At 39.2% G+C, this 20,480-nt stretch overlaps 1 protein-coding gene across 1 annotated transcript in view; it reads right to left on the bottom strand.

Moving 5' to 3' along the window:
• The window catches only part of DNAH6 (dynein axonemal heavy chain 6), a 274,144-nt gene that overhangs the window by 103,960 nt on the left and 149,704 nt on the right, over positions 1-20,480 (bottom strand). The window contains exons 40-46 of the mRNA XM_081255033.1: positions 18,753-18,910; positions 17,157-17,288; positions 12,388-12,559; positions 11,480-11,626; positions 10,805-10,878; positions 7,737-7,891; positions 851-1,082 (exon numbers count right to left, since the gene is read on the bottom strand). Coding sequence (XP_081111159.1) covers positions 851-1,082; positions 7,737-7,891; positions 10,805-10,878; positions 11,480-11,626; positions 12,388-12,559; positions 17,157-17,288; positions 18,753-18,910 — 1,070 coding nt within the window. The remainder of the gene's footprint in view (positions 1-850; positions 1,083-7,736; positions 7,892-10,804; positions 10,879-11,479; positions 11,627-12,387; positions 12,560-17,156; positions 17,289-18,752; positions 18,911-20,480) is intronic.

Genomic DNA, 20,480 nt, shown 5'->3' with positions numbered 1-20,480 from the left:
CGGTAAGGGAGACTTTCAGCAGTGGGTGGGGGCATGCTGGGGCACTAGACGTCAGTTCTAGTGGGGCAGGGCACCGAATATGGGGGCATGAGGTGTGGGGAGGTTATGTGACTTCGGCTCAGGCCACAGTGGCCACACACTCAGCTGCGGGTCTTTTCTCATTTGTAAAAAATATTTACATACTCAGATATAAGGTCACTGCTTGTCACAGATGTTAAAAACATTTTTCCTACTTTATTTGTACTTAGTCATTTTATAGTGTTTTCAAAATTAAAATGAAGTTTAAAGTATTTATGCATCAGATTTATCACTTTTTTATTCCTTGGCTGATTTCTATAAACGTTTATTTTCCCTAACATTAAAAGTGTAATCACTGTAGACAATCCTCTATTATGGAGTAAATTCAGGATCAGTTAAATTTGTTGTAGACATTGATGTAATCTTATTTTAAATTTAATTTAACCAAAACATATCCATTAATTTTTCCTTTCCTTGAGTAAAGCATGTTTCCCTAATTGATTTCACTTAGGGGATTACTTTCTTATATTTATTTCTACAGGAATAGTTTATTACCTCTCTTTTCTATGCCCCTTCCCTCCAAGAAAAGTTAAGTCCTTTCTCGCCCTCTTAACCTCTGATCACATTTACTTACTTAGAATTTAAAGGGGGAAGCAATAGTTGGTAAAAGAAGTAAAAATGTATCATAAAAGTCTTTCATAAGGCCCAAGAGCTCTGTTATTAGAGGGAATGATTCCCTGAACTACATCCTAAAAACTATTTGAAGCACACACACGTGATTGTAACACTTGTCCTTTTCCTGTTCTTGCTCTTTGGTTATTTGGATACGTACCTGGGTGTCCGTGAAGAGGAAAACCATATTCCTGTCTTCTACCCCAGCCAGTTTGTACAGCTTCCTCAGGTCTTCATGAAAACAGTCATAATTATAACCCCGGCTCAATTCAATCTGCAAACATTTGTAACCACATATGTGAGCTGCAAGTCTTGTAAGACACTGCTTTCCTGTGCCTCCCACTCCAACCAGCAGGGCATTGCCTCTTTCCTGACGAATCATGCGGGCGATCCTGCAGGAGACAAAGCAGACAAAGGTTTATTTCAAGTGTACAGACAAGGCTTCTGCTCAGAGGGCCTGCCCCAGTGTGGAAGGCTGGTGGCCTCTGGAGGGTCATCCCCCAGCCAAAGGCCACAGGGAAGAGCATGGTATGTCTGAGGTTCATGGTTGGGAGAAAAGCACCACTGCTTTCCTTATATCCATCTCTCCCCCATTTCCTATAGGCTGTTGGCCTTCATCATGCAAATTAAGTATGGTAAAATCTCTTCTCCCTTCTTCAAAGTGTGAAGGATTTTGTTAGGGATCCTGGCTGCTCTAGGCCACTACTTATATTAACCATTATATGGGCAAGCAGGTCTCTATTTCTAAGGATGAGCAAGAGAAAAATCACTGAATGTAGGAGAGGAGACTGCAGCTCAGAAAACATCAACAGGAATAATCTGAAATGGATTTACTATATCAACAAAATTTTAGAAAATTTCTGATTTATGTTAACAATAAGAATTTTTTAAAAACTGCAATCATGATACTAGAGTGAGCACTCAGAAAGGGGAAAAAAATCCAAGTGCAGGAAAAATTGATTATTGATGGAAAGTCTGACTACCAAATTGAAAACCTCAGTGGAAGATGGGCCTCAAAAATAGGATACTGGGGAAAATTGAATAGGTGAAGTAGAAGGCAAACACAAGGAATTTAGCCAGACCTCAGAGAAAAAAAGATAATGATATTAAAAATGACAAGAGAGAAAATGGAAGGTAAACAGGAGAAACAAATTGAATCCCAGAGGCCACACAATAGGAATTGTAGGAGAAATGAGGGGATAGAGCTGAAATAATAGAAGAAACCCCCAGAGCTGAGCCCCTAGATCTGAGGAAGTCACTCAGTGTCAGGAAAGAAAGTCAAAGAAGACAAGCAAAACACTAAGTATTTTCTAGGAGATCTATAAATATAAAATAAACTATGTGTGTGTGTGTGTAGGTGAATGTATGCATGCATGCATATATGAATCAAAGTATGAAAGATAAATCTATATTTTAGACATAATTGAAAATTTGTGAGCATCTGAAAAATAGATATAATAGATTACTCCCAAAAGGGACAAATAATTTTAGGCTGGCCTCAGGCATCTCTTTTACAAGATGACATTCCACAATGGTTAAGAGGGAAAACTATCATGTTATTTCTCAGAGAGTAAACCACCTGCAAATCCTTCCTAAAAGAGTCCTTGAAGGTATATAGAGAAGTCTGAATAAAATTCAGAAACTCAAGAAAAAGGAGGAAGGGATGTCAGTATAAAAGTGAGCAGTTTTTGAGAGTCAAGTTCATATACTATTGTTAAGATAAAAAGGTAGTGGTAGGGCTTCCCTGCTGGCGCAGTGGTTAAGAATCTGTCTGCCAATGCAGGGGACATGGGTTTGAGACCTGGTCTGGGAAGATCCCACATGCTGCGGAGCAATGAAGCCTGTGCGCCACAGTTACTGACCCTGCACTCTAGAGCCCGCGAGCCACAACTACTGAGCCCGTGTGCCACAGCTGCTGAAGCCCGCGTGCCTGGAGCCCGTGCTCAGCAGCGGGAGAGGCCACCGCAGTGAGAAGCCTGTGCACTGCAACAAAGAGTGGCTCCACCCACCGCAACTAGAGAAAGCCCACCTGCAGCAACGAAGACCCAATGCAGCCCCAAATAAATTTGTATATAAAAAAAGATAATGGTAATGTCAATAAACTCACCTTAAAAAGAAGATGCAAATGTAAAAAGAATCTTTTAAAAAAATTATCACCTAAAATCTCAGATTGGGTCATCAGAAACTAAGAAATCATGGGAGAAATGTAAAAGCAGGTTTAATTTCTCTCTCTCAATCTCTCTCTTTTTTTTAAATAGGAAGGTATCTGTCATCTACTCTATTTTTAATTCATGATGCTGATAATTGGAAAAAACAAAGTTCAAATATTTGAAAAGGATAATGGCTTTATTACTTTTTTAATTAAGAAAGAAAAACATGATCATTGTAACTGATGGGAAAAAACCATTGCTAACACTTTACCACTTGTAAGTTCCATCATGAGGGCCTGCATGCTGTCCTGCTGTCTATGGGAGCAGTGTGTAGCACATAGTAGGTGCTTCATAAGTAAATTTATGTCTGTTGACTTGTATGTGTGTGTTTACAAAAATGGAATTAATCTCTACACCACATTTTGTTTTGTGACTGTTTTGCTAATTAATGCTTTATGGACATTCTCATGCTAGTGAATACAGCAATTGATATACCATAATTTATTTAATCGGTTCCCTACTGATGGATATTTAGTTCTTTTCATGGTTTTGTTATCATATTGACAATATTAAAAAACAAACCTTGATGCTAGCTGTAAATAGAATCCTTTCAGATCATGAGAGAGAGAGAGAAAATCCATGAAACAAAAAAGAGGTTGCATTAAAATAAGTTAGAAAATAAGTTAGGATGGCATAAATGTGGTTGTTAAAGCCATGCTTTAAAATAATATTTAATTATATAGGCTTGTGGAGGCAAATGAAATGTGTTAAAGGCGTAATGTTTAACTCTATGTGCCATAATCGAATTTTGTAAAAAAATTATATATACTTATAAATATATTTGAAAGCACCATACAATTTTAAGTGACTGTCTCTAGATGAGGAGGTGGAATTATGAACAATGTTTTTGTAAATTTTCCGCAATAAGTGTATTTAGTATATAATCAGAAAAATAATCGCTATTTTTTTTTAAAGAAAACAGAGTAGATCTATTTCTTCCTTGTAGGAAATATAAAGATGTCTTCCTTATGCAGTAGTTCTATCATTAAAAAGATCTTGGTAATAGGAATTTTTATAAGTAAAATTACATTTATGAAAAAAGGAAATAAACATGTGATTTCTCATTCTAACTACCTCTGAAATTCAGTACACTATCACCATATCACCTATATTGAAGTAATCAACTTCTAAAGACCTTAAAAAAAAAACTGTGAATTAGACGACAGTGGTTAAATACTTCCTATGCGCCATCAGCTTTGGTGGCAGGGCATAGGAGCTGCGTAACGTGAGCTTAGAACGGGGACCCTACAAGGATTGATTTGAAAATGCTCCTCTGGGATAAAGCACAGACTCCTAGGTCATTATTCAGGATCTTCTGAAATAGTATCAAACTTACAGATCGGTCTTCTACAGCTTCACACTCTCTCCTGCCCTTACGGTGAGTGTGCTGTTTCACTGCCCAGAAAGCCTTGATAACACTGCTTTGTCTAGAATAGGAGTGAGCAAAAGATGGCCAAAACTTAACCCAAAGCTTGGTTTTTCAAAAAAATTAAAAAAAAATTTTATGGCCTATGAGCTAAGAGTGGTGTTTAGATTTTTAAATGGTTGACAAAAAGATCAAAAGAGTAATATTTTGTGATATGTGACATTATCACATGACATTCTAACATAAGTGTCCATAAATGAAGTTTTATTTGAGCACAGCTGTGCTCATTTATTCACGAGTGGCAGTGGCTGCTTTTATGTTACAATGGTATATCTCTATCACAATGCACATCTAACAGACGACACTTCAGGTCATTTGCTTATATCTCCTCAGCTACCTCAGAGAGTATAAAATTGAGGGCTGAATGGATATGTAATAATGTTTTGTTATTTTTTCCCATAATGCACAAGGGCTCTATAGTGGATGAAAATATTGAATATCATAAATATTTTGCACTTCATATGTTATTCTTTCCTTGTTTCATTTACATTATGGTAATTTGTTTTTTCCATCTGAGATTATTTGAAACAAATGACTTGTCCTTTCTGCTTCCCAGTGTTATTTTTTCTGTCAACTTACATATCAATGGATAAAAAACTCCCTCCATTAAGAATCCTCCAAAGTTACATTTTCTCTCCTCTAGTAGGCAAGAGATGGCTCTCCTAATTAGAAACTTTATTTTAACAGAGAGATCCATTTGACCATCCTTGCAGTATGGTGACAACTTTGGGGGCATGTAATAGGTAAATGTCTTGGTGCAAACTGCTCTTCGAAAGCACAGGCTCTGAAGTAAATTTTAATTTTTTCTGAGTTGGGAAGGCTTTTATTCAGTTATACTATGCAACAAAACAAGAACCTAGAATGTTAACAAATGGAAATATAGTATCTGCTATATTGCTGAATATTTAGTGATTTTCCCCAAACTCATGTTCATAATGGAAGTCCTTTCCAATTGCTTATCAGCAGTAGGTGTTTGAGAGCTCTTACTTACGACAAGTAGAAATTCCTCTCTAGAAAAAAAATAGAACACGTCTACATAGTTGTTTTCATGGCAGTCCTTTATGCAGGAAAACTAAATCTCCCCCATTTTACAAATGGTTTTTAATTTCCTTCTGTAATGTTTTAAGCAAACCTTGAGTAGCCTGGTGATTCCCTTTCACAAAAGTAAGAGAGATTATAAATATAATTAAGCTGACTTTGCCTGTCGTCTGGTCTATTCTTCAGGAAGTTTCTCAGACCAGAGTTCTGCCATTCTTTTCTTTTCTTTCAGGCTTAGGGCTTGCTTGAGCTATGGGAATAAAAGTTGTTAGGAGTTAGTGTGTGGGTATATTGGCAGGGGGACAGATGGGAAGCAAGTGGTATCTTGACAACCCAATGACAAACTATTTTATGTTACAACACTTGAGCTGTGATGAACATAAATCCTTCAATTAGAGTTAATTAAATAGCAGAAGTATAGGAAGGGCAAAAAACTTGGTTTGCTTATGGTTATGGAAAAAAAATCCTGGAGATCTGTCAGTCTTAACAAGGTCCAACACTAAAATATAGTTGAGAAGAGAAACAAACAAAGCAACTAAAATCTTGCCATGGTAGTAGACCATGGGAAATCCTGTCCTCACACACATTTTGCACTGCTTATTCCACAGAATACTATATCAAATCTGGGTATCACATTTTAAGTGAAACATCGAAAAGTTATAAAGGGCTCAGCATGTTGAAAACTGGAAATAATTGCTAATAGGCAATGGCGAAACATCTGGGATAATTATGCCTGGAGAAGGTAAAGCTAAGAAGAACTTGGTCATGATTTTCAAATATTTGGAGGGCTGTTAGGAAAAAGAGTGGATCCGTTTTGGGTGGAGGCATCTACAGTGAAGTTAGAATCAAAGCACTGGATATGATCCCCAGCCTGCCACTCACCAGCTAGAGGGCTTCGGACAATTCACTTAATCTATCTGTGGCACACGGTATTGTCCAAAAACGCCTGCAATAATGTTTCTGGCCCTACTTGCTCTTTGACCCTATGAAGTGATAGAGTCTCTGATCCTGTCTTGTGAACCTGGGTAGCCCTGTATGATGCTTTTACTGATAGAGTATGGTAGAAGTGATGCTGAGTGACTTCCAAGGCTATGTTGTGAAAGACCATTTGCCTTCTGCCTGGCTCTCTCTTGGGGCACGAGCCTTTGGAGCTCTGAATCACTGTGTAAGAAGCCCCTGCACTCTGATGCTGCCTTGCTGGAGAGACAGTGGAGTCCACAGGGAGGCAGAGATGGGCCAGGTGTTCTAGGTGCTGTCTGACTGCAACTGCATGAGAGACCCCAGGAGAGAATGGCTGGGAGCCATGAGAAATAATGAAAAAATAAAGGTACTAAGTATTACAGTGGATTATTATGTAGCAACAGACCACTGGAACATTCTCCGAGCCTTATATTTAGAAAGATCATGATATTGAGCCATACAGAGGTGTTATCAGAGTTAAATGAGAGACTCCATATCATGGTTTATATTCACACTCAGTGCCATTATATTATTATTACCACTCCAAAGGATGGAATGAATATCAGAAGTCACAGGGAGTAGATTTTGACTTATTCCTGAAGGGTCATTTCAACATTTAAACATTTTTTTTATTGAAGTATAGTTGATTTACAATGTTGTGCTAATTTCTTCTGTACAGTAAAGTGACTCAGTTATACATACATACATACATACATGTGTATATATATATATATATATATATATATATATATATATATATATATATATATATATATATTCTTTTCCATTATGGTTTGTCACAGGATATTGAATATAGCCCCCTGTGCTATACAGTAATACCTTATCATTTCAACACTTTTAACACACATTTACAATTTAAGAATTGTTCAACAAGACATGAGCCACTTTAAAAAGTTGTGTATGCCCCAAGGACTACAGATATTCAGGGTGGATACCTAGGTGTTGGGGATGACCCTTAAAGAACACTTGCAGTGGGCATGAGTCAGTCTCATAAGCAGATAGAATCTATGATCCTTGCATTCAACTTGTTTTGCTATAAAAAAACCAAAATCCCCTATTTCTTTAGGCATGCATGTTAATCAGCCTGGTTATACTGTACATATCTGTAAACAACCTTAGATCTTCTTTTTGGAATGAGATAGGACATTTTTAAAAACCAAAATAATCTATTAATATTTAGCAAAGATAATGACCTCTGAGATTCCATAAAATGTTCATGTCATATATATTTTAAATATATCAAAAAATACCTCTTAAGTTACAGCAAGATTTTCTAATAGACCGTTGTCCATCTAGCAATCTATTTAAAGAGTGTTTTACAACTTAATCCTTACCTTTTAATATAAATGAAATTAGATCAATGCATTATTAGGCACGTTATGGCACTATACCTTGAAACATGCTCTATAGCATCCTGGAAGAACACCAGCTTTACTTCTTTGGGGTTTATAAGGTTATAATCATCAAGATAGTCCTGTAGAACATTTGCGATTTTCTCCATATCAGGCATGTCATCATAAATCCGGTCAGTCTTATCTGCTCCAAACTAGAAGATGATTTATTGGAGAAGAACCAAGTTGGATCAATTCTGATATATAAATGTATATAACATACATAACTTTAGGAGGGAATATTACTTTATCTATATTTTTATTTAATCATTTGCTTATATATGCTAGTAGGACTTTAAAACCAAGGAAATCAGTTTAAAGAAACTCAGATGTTCATGACTAACTGAAAAATCCATTTCATTCAACCACTTCAAGTGGTACATTGGAATTTCAATGATCTTCCCAATAAAACTCACACAGAAGCTCAGAAATAATTTGAAATTTTTTCTCACTTTAACTTACTCTGGTTTCATACTTTTGCTCTTAAGCTGTTGACATCAGAAAAGCAAAATTGTTGAAAATTATGTATGGCAGACTGTGTTATAAAAAGTCATGCCAGAACTATACATAGTTTTTACACAGAAGTCATTTAATTAAATAAATCATTGAGCATGATATTTGGTGTAAACCATAGGCAACTGAGTGTCCGTTTGAACCTATTGATAATTTCTTGTCTTTGCTGTAGCAACTGTCTAGGGACATTTTCTTTAGGAACCATTGAATAAAATACATATAGGCAATGGAAGAAGAGTCCAACTACTCTTTTTGCTTTGCTTCATTTCCCCACTTGATAATAATATTGTTAGAAACACACAGGAAATATAATCACCACCTGAAAATAAACTTCGGAGTTTGATTTTAAGAATACATTTAAATAGACATATTTCGCAGCAAGATCTTTTTTTGACCCACTTCCTAGAATATTGAAATAAAAACAAAAATAAACAAATGGGACCTAATTAGACTTAAAAGCTTTTGCACAGCAAGGGAAACCATAAACAAGACCAAAAAACAACCCTCAGAATGGGAGAAAATCTTTGCAAACAAAGCAACTGACAAAGGATTAATCTCCCAAATATAGAAGCAGCTCATGCAGCTCAATATCAAAAAAATAAACAACCCAATCCAAAAATGGGCAGAAGACCTAAATAGACATTTCTTCAAAGAAGACATACAGATGGCCAAGAAACACATGAAAAGCTGCTCAACCTCACTAATTATTAGATAAATGCAAATCAAAACTACAGTGAGGTATCACCTCACACAGGTTAGAATGGCTATCATCAAAAAATCTACAAACAATAAATGCCAGAAAGGGTGTGGAGAAAAGGGAACCCTCATGCACTGTTGCTGGGAATGTAAATTGATACAACCACTATGGAAAACAGTATGGAGGTTCCTTAAAAAACTAAAAATAGAACTACTATATGACCCAGCAACCCCACTACTGGGCATATACCCTGAGAAAACCATAATTCAAAAAGAGTCATGTACCACAATTTTCATTGCAGCACTGTTTACAATAGCCAGGACTTGAAAGCAACCTAGGTGTCCATCTACAGATGAATGGATAAAAAAGATGTGGTACATATATGCAATGGAGTATTACTCAACTATTAAAAGGAACAAAATTGGGTTATTTGTAGAGATGTGGATGGACCTAGAGACTGTCATACAGAGTGAAGTAAGTCAGAAAGAAAAACAAATATCACATATTAATTCATATATGTGAGATCTAGAAAAATGGTATAGAAGATCTTATTTGCAAAGCAGAAATAGAGACACAGACACAGAGAACAAATGTATGGATACCAAGGGGGAAAAGGGGGCAGGTGGGAGGAATTGAGCGATTGGGATTGACACATATACACTATTGATACTATGTATAAAATAGACAACTAATGAGAACATACTGTATAGCACAGGGAACTTTACTTAATACACTGTGGTGACCTAAATGGGAAGGAAATCCAAAAAAGAGGGAAAATATGTATATGTACAGCTGATTCATTTTGCTTTACAGTAAAAACTAACACAACATTGTAAATCAACTATACTCCAATAAAAATTAATTAAAAAATAGATATATTTCATACAAATAAATTGTTTAGTATTTTTTTTAGTTGTCAGGGGTTATCAGGGTGGTGAGGTATTGCATATGTGTATGATATAAAGATGAGTCCATTCATTTGTTTAAACAGCATTGAGTGAGAGCCTGCTATATACTTAGCTCTGTGCAGGAAACTAGGGATTTAGGGTGAACAAAACAAACATGGCCCTTGCCCTCTCAGGGACAGTAGGAATGTTGTACCCAAACAAGAGTCAACTTGGTAAAACAAGATGGCTATCTGTCAACATAGGTAGGGTGGTTAGACGGAAGCCTTCTAACATAGAATAATGTTACTCATCTAGAATAAGTCTATTCTAGGTAGGTCTAGAGGGTAAAATTAGGGTCTATGTGTAGATATTATTGGGGGGACAGACTTAAGGAACTTAGTACAAGGAAAATTTGGCTACTAATTAGAGCTACCCTGAAATGAAGAAGGCAGAACTGCTAACTAATTAGCTTCCCATAACTGGAAACCTCTGAGCAGAGGCTGAAGAACTACACAGGATTATAGGAAAGGAATTTGAGTCCTGAGTTAAGAGACTAAATCTCTTTGCTTCCTTCCAAATCGAATACCTGATGGGTTTCTGATTCAAACTATTATTAAAATGAATGTAACTAGATCAGAAGTCAGCAATCTTTTTCTCTCAAGGGACATATAGTAAATATTTTAGGCTTTGCAGGTCATATAGCTTGTGTTGCTACTACTCCACTCTGCTAGTCATTAGAAAGCAGTCATATAAATAGTACACAGTCAAATGGGCCGTGGCTGAGTCCCTATAGAACTTCATTTACAAAAATGGGCGCTGGGTGGATTTGGACTACGGACCATAGCTTGCTGACCCCTGGTCTAGATTTCTAATCTTCACATGTGGGAAGCTCTTATAGAATATGAACTTGAAGTAGAAAATAGTAAATGCTTTATAGCCTTCAAACGTAGTCGTCAATACAACATACTTACCTTAATGAAATCTCCAAATATGATGGGCTTAGTCAAAAAATATTCCAGGCCTATTGCAATTCCAAAATGTTTGTCTATTCAAAAAATAAAATCAATTCTTAGTATAACAATAAGCTTGAATGCAGGATATTCATGATAAGATATACAGAATAATAACCCCTGTTACTTTATTTAGAAGCCTAATTGGTACACATGAAACTGAGGGAAAGCCATGTTAATGCCATACCACTTTGGTTGATAATCTCCCAGATTTAAGATTAAGAATATTTACTATTAGTAAACATTTTATTAAATAACAGATATTGAATACATATTAATAAATAAGAAATACTTTAGAAATATCCTGGTTTCTTATCCAACAAAATGCTATTTTTTTTCCTACTTTCCCTCCTCTACTTAAAATTCTATACTGAATTAAGAATATTAACCTTTCCTGAATTTCAATGAAATGAATTTCATAATATTTCATATATTGTTATATATTTGGGTCATATATAAATATATGAAGAAAAAAACTTTTACTCATGAATGATTACAATTCATTTTGCTCATTTTAGAAACCAAATTGTGTCTCCCTGGTAGTCTAATGGCTAGGATTAGAAACCAAATTGTTTTTCTACTAAAAAACAAAAAAAAACTAGCTAAATAAAGATTGATATAAAGATTGATATTTACTGGCCATTTCTGTCAAAATAGCATGGAAATAGTGCTTATCTTCATTATTAATCAAACGGTCATGGAAGACTCTTTGACATTCATGGCAAAAAAGTCTAAATATCTGTATTTCTTCTCTTATTGTTCCTGGATCACATTGAAGGATACCTGTTTTTTAAGAAAAGGAGAAAAGAATAATTGTACAATCGTGGAATATCTAGTAGTTTAATTAATGAGGAAATCCTTAAGTCCAACTTTATCCCCACACTACCAGAAATGGGTGGTTCCCCAGTGGATATACACATATAATAATGGTGATCTCATGTTTTGAAAGCAAAACTGGGGACACATTAGCAGTGAACATGGGGAGGGTAGCAGAAGGGGGATATGGGGCCTAAAGAGCATTATTTTTTAAGTTGTGAGGTATTATAGCAGGGTCTTATGCTGTTAGGAATGATTTGATAGAAGAGGAAGCATTGACAATGCAGAAGAGAAGGGGGAGTTATAAGAGCAAAATCCTTGAGTCGGCAGGAGGGGATGCGATTCAGTACTGGGGTGTGGGGGACTGTTGGCACATGTTAGGGGCAGGGACAGCTGAACCACTGAAGTGGGAGGGAAGGCAGATGCAGGATGTCTGAGAGATCTGGAAGAGGAGGCCCTCCTGGTTTGATTGCTTCTATTTTTTTTCAGTGAAAAAGAAGACAGGCCACCAGCTGGGAGTGAGAAATGGGAGGGTGGTTTGAGGAAAGCTGTGAAGCAGCCAGTCTGGGCGGGGGGGTGGGGTGGAGGATGACTTGAACAGGGACATTGTAATGGGATTTCCAGGCAAGTCTCAGACACCCACGTACACACACTTCTACTGAGAGATCTGGGGGTGAATGGAAATGGAAGAAGGGTGCAGGACAGAGAATGAAGTTTCCATACACTACCTTGCACACATTTGGATAAATCCCTCAAGTTAAAGACATAATGAGACTTGGCTGGTGTAGGCAGAAGATCCACACTCATCCTGTTATAGATCTCAACTGAGGCTTCCACAATGTTGGATGCAGTTTGCTTTACAGCCGGTGGGAAGTCATTTAGGAAGCCACTTAAGATGGCCTAGAACCAGAAATGTAATATGAGAGGGTTAGATTTTTTTTTTACCAGAATTTATCTTTCATATACTCCAGATCTGATGATACTTTTTCTAATAATAAGTAGAAAACCAAATTACAGTGCAAGGACATGTGGATGTTAAAACTCTTCTTTTCCAGATGTGGCACATATATACAATGGAATATTACTCAGCCATAAAAAGGAAAGAAATTGGGTCATTTGTAGAGATGTGGATGGACCTAGAGAGTGTCATACAGAGTGAGGTAAGTTAGAAAGAGAAAAGCAATTATCGTATAATAAGGCATATGTGTGGAATCTAGAAAAATGGTATAGATGATCTTATTTGCAAAGCAGAAAAAGACATAGACATAGAGAACAAATGTATGGATACCAAGGGAGAAAGGGTGGGGGGAGGGAGGAATTGGGAGACCAGGATTGACACATATACATTATTGATACTATGTATAAAATAGACAACTTATGGGAACATACTGTATAGCACAGGGAACTCTACCTAATGCACTGTGGTAACCTAAATGGGAGGGAAGTCGAAAAGGGAGGGATGTATGTATGTGTATGGCTGATTCACTTTGTTGTGCAGTGGAGGCTAACACAACATTGTAAAGCAACCATATTCCAATAAAAATTAATTAAAGAAAAAACTTGTGGGGGAGAGATAAATTAGGTGTTTGGGATTAGCAGATACAAACTACTATATATAAAACAAATAAACAACAAGGTACTAGTGGTTAGCACAGGGAACTATATTCAGTATCCTGTAATAAACCATAATGGAAAAGAATATGAAAAAGACTATATATATACATATAACTGAATCACTTTTCTGTACACCTGAAACTAACACAACATTGTAAATCAACTACATATCAATTAAAAAAACTCAAAAAACAAAAACACAAAAAAACCCCTCTTCTTTCCATTTCAAAATATGTTCTCCAGAATGGACTCACTTCTGTCTTCTGTGATTGTCTGGTGCTGCCTGAGCACCATTCACAGCTGACCAGTGAACTTACCGTGAACACACTCTCAAGTAATTAGACCTCTGCTGGCTGTGGGTCCAGAGGGTCTTCATGGAGTGCTCACACTTATCTGGAAGTGAGCTGAAGTCCTCTCTCTGATTTTTATGGGTGAATGACCAACAAATCTGTAGACTTTCACCTTCATGTATATTGAAAGTTCGACTTACTGATAACTGTGAACTTCCCACCCTTCAGCTTCCCTAGCTCAGAGTATGGCCCCACCCTCCACTCAGATCAGGAACTTGGAAGTCTCCTTTCTCTTCTTTTTTAAAAATTTATTTATTTATTTTTGGCTGCATTGGGTCTCCGTTGCTGCACGCGGGCTTTTCTCTGGTTGCGGCGAGTGGGGTCTACTCTTCATTGCGGTGCGCGAGCTTCTCATTGCGGTGGCTTCTCTTGTTGTGGATCACGGGCTCTAAGTGCATGGGCTTCAGTAGTTGTGGCACGCGGGCTTCAGTAGTTGTGGCTTGCAGTCTCTAGAGCACAGGTTCAGTAGTTGTGGCACACGGGCTTAGTTGCTCCACAGCATGTGGAATCTTCCCGGACCAGGGCTCGAACCAGTGTCCCTTGCATTGGCAGGCGGATTCTTAACCACTGTGTCACTAGGGGAGTCCTAGAAGTCTCTTTTGACACCTGCTCTTCTTTGTCCCCCACAGTCGCTCTTGAATACATTTCTTGAATCTGCCTGCTTCCTTCTGTTCCCCTTGATGTCACCTCATTCCAGCCCTCACTCCTTTTCATCTGGGCTTCCTCACTCCCTCCTTACTCATTGGCCTCTCCATTCCCACTCATCTCCCTTCTGTTACCTTTAATCAGGTAAATAAGGCCCTGCACCCCCATCAGTGCATGCTCTGCCCTGCCCAGCCTCTTCTCCTTACCCTCTCTCCCCACCAGACGCTGTGTCAGCCTCCCTGGCCTCACTACCCATGCTTTCTCCTCCCCCAGGACCCATTCTCACAGGGCTCTCTGCTTCGCAGGGACTTTCTCATCCTTCATGTTGGACATTACATGTCCTTCAGAGAGGTGTTCCCTGACTACCCAATCTAAGATAAGTCCTCCCATCAGTCTCCCTTATGGCTCTCTGATCTTCTCATATATTACTTGCCACAAGCTGAAAGTATGTATTTATTAGCCTTCTAGCCCCAGTTGCTAGGGAAACTCAAATTAGATTTTTAAATAGATAAATTCCCATCACCATTAGCCTTGGAATTACTTATGGGAGAAGCCACCAGAATGCATATTAAATGCTTGCAAGTCAGCCCTTGTGACTTTAGATTTGGGGCTCATATATGACATATTTTGAAATAAATCAAAGTATTTGTTTTCAATGAGCCTTCTGTTGAACTTATTTTTAAAAGCAGTTTGTGAGGATTATCTTTTTGAGGTACTGTCCCCCTGAGCCCCCAACATGAATTTAACATTCTCCTTTTTGGACCTCATGTTGAGTAGGACCATCCTAATACATATAAAATAAAAAATTACCATATATTTTTGTATACATTATATATGACAAAAATAAAAATCCCAGTCTGTTTATTCTCCATCACACAAATACTAACACAATTTATATCTAATCTATATCTATCTAATATATAGTATAGTTACATATATATAGATACTGTCATATATATACAAAACAACAAATTTACTTTAACTTATTGATTTTGCTTTTTTCGATTCTTGGTAATCCCCAAGTTCTTTCTCCTCCACACTATGACAAAGGACAGGAAAGGTGGGCTGTGAACTCTGCTTAGATGGGCTGTGATTAAAAAGAAAGTTTGGGATCCAAGGCCTTTTTTTCTATAGACAAAATTTCCAGTCTGTTCTGCTAACGAGAAAAATATACTTCCCACCTGAATGCAGTCCAACCCAGAATCTCTCAGTTTTGCTGCATTTCATTTCTATTACCACCCACAGCTAGGGTGAGTTTTAAACGATAGCTTCTAAGTTACAGTGGGAAAAAGCAGTTCCTGCCTGTTTTCATCTGTAACGTGTTTGCTGGCTGATGTTCCTGTAAGTGATGCATTTCCGTGGATGTGACATTCCCACAGGCAGAGGGAGGAGGCTGAAGGTTGGGATCAGTTTCATTTCCAGGAGCCCAGACTCTCCCTTCTTCCTCCCACCCAAGAAAATATTTTGGAATTATTAAGAATGCCATTTTGTTGTTGCTGTTAGGATAACTTTGAATTTGCTTGAATTTGTTAAAATGTAAAATAATTTACGAATTTAGTACCTTATCATCAGGCATAAGTTACTTGGGACACCCCCTCACCACTGATCACATCACAAAATGTGTCAGGATACCGTGGTGGGAATCACTCATTTCAAACTTTAGAATATACACATAAAGGTTCTCAACAAAAGGTAGGATTTTAAAAAGTCTAATACCTGTGTTGGTCCTGTTATCCACTTCCTGTCATGTTCTCTAGTTGCTACTTAATTATGGTAGATAAGCTCCTATCCTTTCCTATTCTAAAGTACCCTCTAAAAGTTTTCCAAAATGTGGCAGTTCTTATGTATCCTTTTGGCATTAGCTCCTAAACAACTTATTGGAACTACTTCAAATTTATTAAAAATAATTTCCCACGGATGTAATTTCAATATGAAAACCACTTTCCAGCTGACTGTTGCATATGTACTGGTTCTGGTCTTTTCTCTCCTCTAAGAAGACCCCATTGGAAGGAGAGGCTGACGCAGGTAAATGCAGAGGCTCACTTTATGCCTGTATCACTGCCTCCTTGGTTCCTGGGTGATTGCAACCAAAGCCAGTTTCTTCAGACCAGTCACCTGTCTCATCCTACCTGGATGTACACATTACCACTTCCTGCCTCTGTGACCACATTCACCTGTGTGTTTCTGTCCATCCCTGTCAATTCCACCTTGTAGGACTCAGCTCACTGGCTGTCTCCTCTGAGCGTCTTTGCTGGTTGGTATGACATACTCGCTCTTGTCATGCTGCTTCATGGTCTCTCATCATTCTACTTAGGTTAATGCCTTGCACTTACTGAAAACTTCTGCTGAGCCCTTACAGGGCAGACACAGTTATTTCCCCAAGTTAAAGGAGAGGAAGTGGTCCCCTGGGGAAGTTTGTGCAGATGGAATAAATAAGCGTGGTTGTTTCTGCTAGGGGGGTGGTAGCAGCAGGGATGATGAATTCTGGGTTGGTGTGTTGAGCCTGAGCCCACTGAGTTATCAGGGGTGGTGTCTGCTGGGCAAGTGGACACAGACATGGCGACCAGCAAGGAGACGAGCACAGAGGCTGGGGCTGGGTAGGGATGAGATCTGCTGAGAGTCAAGGGCCTGGGACATAGCCTTATTTAGAGGTAGGGGCAGTGTTCTGACCATCTTTCTGCACTCCTAAAACTACCTCTGAGACCACAAACGTAGAAGGCCATGATGCAAATGCCTATCAGCTACTGCCCAGATGCCCCTGTGCTTACCTGGTTTCTGCTGAGGAAACGATGGATGGGCTCCCTAGAAACGGACTGTTCTGATTGTGTGAATCTTGGAACAAATAAGTTTTCTTTTCCCCTCTTGCCCAAGTTGGAATCCACCCTCACCTGAAAAATCTGTTTCAGACTGTGCTCCGAGGGCATCGGGAGAGAGAACATGCTGAAGTGTCGGATGAAGCGGGCGGTCACGGGGTTGCGGCCACCACCTGGAGGTGCGCATGCTGATACGATCGTTACGTCCTGTATGGAGAGAAATCCACTCGGGTCACCCAGCAAAGAAGGACATGCAATGTGCCCATCCCAACAGTAGGACTCAACCAACAGTTTTGGAGGACCTACCCTAGGACAGCATTGTGTTATATTTTCCAACACATTATCTGACTTAATTCTCATAACCACCTCAGGAGATCACTGTTGTTATCTCCACTTTGTAGATGAAAAAAATCAAGGCCCTGGATGATTAAACAAGTTACTCAAGGTTACTTAGCTAGCTCATCTATCTTGTATACATACTCCTATGTAAAAATCTAATCTTAAAAAATTGTAAGAATTTGTACCTTAGGTTAAAATATATTTAATAAATACTAAGTATAGTCAGTTCTTGTTTTTTTGTGGTAGTTGTGTTCTATAAAATTGCCAGAAACACTGAATTAATGCACCTTGAACCATTGCTCTTAGGGGAAATACAGGGCTAGGTTCCTTTGAGCCTCTGGTCATAACATGTTCAACTGGTCAATACATGATATTGCAGGTGCTTCTGGCCTTGCCTCCTCTCTAGTCCATACCTTCCCTGCAGTCAAGGGGATCTTTCTACAATGTTTCCTTCAGAGGCTCCTCATCACATTCCTCATCATGGCACCATGGCCCCCTGGGCTGACCTTTGCATGTCCTGCTGGTTTGGTGCTCACATTCCACACCCCCATGGTGTCTCACATTACTTGCTTTGAAATGTAAATAACTCCCTTTCCTTGCTTTGCCCTGCCCTGCCTGCAAAATCCTGTTCTGACATCACCTCTTCTGGGAAGGATTCTCTCATCATCAACCCAGTGCCCACCCCTGCTCCCCTCCAGTCTCTCTCCACCTATCAACCTACATTATAAACACATGTTCATCCATCCTCCAAAGCTGAACCCTCGAGGAGGCCAGGGCTGTCTCAGTTGTCTATAAATCTCATGAATCCAGCATGGCGAGAACCCAATACAGACTGTATGAACTGAGTTACACACAAGAAATGCAGAGGCCATATGTCATGGGCTGAATTATGTGTCCTTCTCTGCCTCCTCTTGGTCAATCATGTGTTGAAGCCCTAACCTCCCGTAACCCACAATGTGACTGTATTTGGAGATAGGGTATTTAAAGAGGTAATTTAGTTAAGATGAGGCCACTATGGTGGGTCCTAATCCAATATGACTTGTGTCCTTACAAGAAGAGACGGTTTGGACATGTATACAGGGAGAAAATCATAAGAAGACATAGGGAGAACACGGCCATCTATAAGCCAAGGAGAGAGGCCTCAGAATAAACCAACCCTACTGACATCTTGATCTTGGACTTTCACCTTCTAGAAGTGTGAGAAAATAAATGTCTATAGTTTGAGTCACCCAGTCTGTGGTACTTTGTTATGGCAACCCTAGCAAATGAACACACCATATTTAACTGCCATTTAAACGGAAACACGCAAAGTAATTTAAAACCTAGAGTAACCTGTATGTCTTTCCAAAAGAGTTTGTTTCTGTCATAAAATCCACCAAAATCTTGATATTGCCGAAGTAATTCAATGGGAGGCTGAGAGCCATAGCGATCCAGTCTGGGCATGTTTAAATCATCAACAAAAATCACAATTCGCTTGTTTCCTGGTGCTCCTAGGAAACAACGTGAATTTAAGAATTATTATTTGCCCTCGGTAAATGTAAGACAAGACTTAGGTAAGGCTTTGGACTCAGTGAACACCGTGCAGGTCATAATGAACTCAGTTTTCTACAGAGTGAGAAGGGTCCCAGCAGAGTCTCATCTTGAGGATGAGAGATCTCCCTCTGGCCCCATCCAGGCTCCAACATGAAGCTGTGGATCTTAGCACTTCAGCTGACCTTCCTCAATCCCAGCCACTCCCACTGCCCTCACCAACTGTGTGGCCTGGGCCTGGGGCGAGTAAAGTCATTTCCTTTTCACAGGAGGAAGCAGAAGAATTCCAAAGGTTTCCTTACATAAATGCCATCCCACCACCTCCTACAGGGAAAACAGGACAGGATATTCAAAAGCATCCTTATTACATCAAAGGGAAAGCCAGTGCAGTGGAGCTGTACAATGGCATATTTAACTTAAAGAACGTCAATATATACATTCAGAAGAAAAAAAAGAGTGATAACATAGAAAAGAGAACAACTTAAGAAGAGGAAGTGACTCCACCACGCTGGCATCCAGCATGTGACAATTCCAAAGAAAATGAGGCAAACTCAGCAACCCACTTCATCTTCTGGCCTCTGGAAGCCAAATAGCAGGTCAGGGGTGGGGAGGGGTGCTACAAGTACCATTTATAAAAATTTGGGGCCCCCACCAGAAAGACTGGCATCCTTTGCCCTGCGCCTACCTGACCAGGAAATGGTAACAGAGAAGGGCTAGGAAAGCAGCTAGCATGACAGGTCCTGTGAGATGATAGACAATGTGGAAGGCAGCTGGGCCTGAGCTCTGCCTAGTGCACCACCCAGGAGGGCTGTGGGCTGGGCAAGTGGTCCCCAGCAGCAGGAGGCTGCAGGATGTGCCAGTGGAGAGTAGGACAAAGTGGGGCTGAGACCGTGATTCCCACCATCAGGGAACCTTCCAGTGGGAAGGTCAATGCTTGTCCTGTGCACAATTCTTCTGGGAGGCCCTGAGAAAACCTGCTCCTGGAAGCCTGCCATGCCGAGAGCGTGGACAACCATCAGGCCAATGGAGAAGCAGGGGCAATCCACAGAGGCCCACCTAAACTTCAGTTAGGGAGAAACTTGTCCTTCCCTTCTCCTCCCATCCAGATACACTAGAGCCTCCTAGAGGGAGGGTGGGAAGAGTAAAAGAGCCCCCATGTCCCTCTCCACCTCCAGCACCTCCAGCCACAAACCTGGCTTACAGCAGAGGAGAGGAAGAGCTTTAAACTGGGTTTGGACTGATTAACAACAAGGTCGTACTGTATAGCACAGGGAACTATATCAAATCTCCTGGGATAAACCATGATGGAAAAGAATATAAGAAATGTATATATGTGTATAACGGAGTCACTTTGCAGTACAGCAGAAATTAACACAACCTTGTAAATCAACTATACTTCAAGAACAAAAAAAAAGACACAAAAAAATTTTGGGTTTGGATTGAAGCTTTACATTGGACCAGACTCAAAATTGCAAGTGACCAGAAGGTTATGGTATTTATCTAAGCAGTTAATAAGGCAGGGTGAGAGAG

The sequence above is a fragment of the Mesoplodon bidens genome (genome assembly GCF_964165515.1).
Source record: "Mesoplodon bidens genome assembly, chromosome: 14".
In the NCBI taxonomy this organism is placed as follows: domain Eukaryota; kingdom Metazoa; phylum Chordata; class Mammalia; order Artiodactyla; family Ziphiidae; genus Mesoplodon; species Mesoplodon bidens.
The sequence above is the reverse complement of the archived record's forward strand: the minus strand, read 5'-3'. Positions and strand labels throughout refer to the sequence as shown.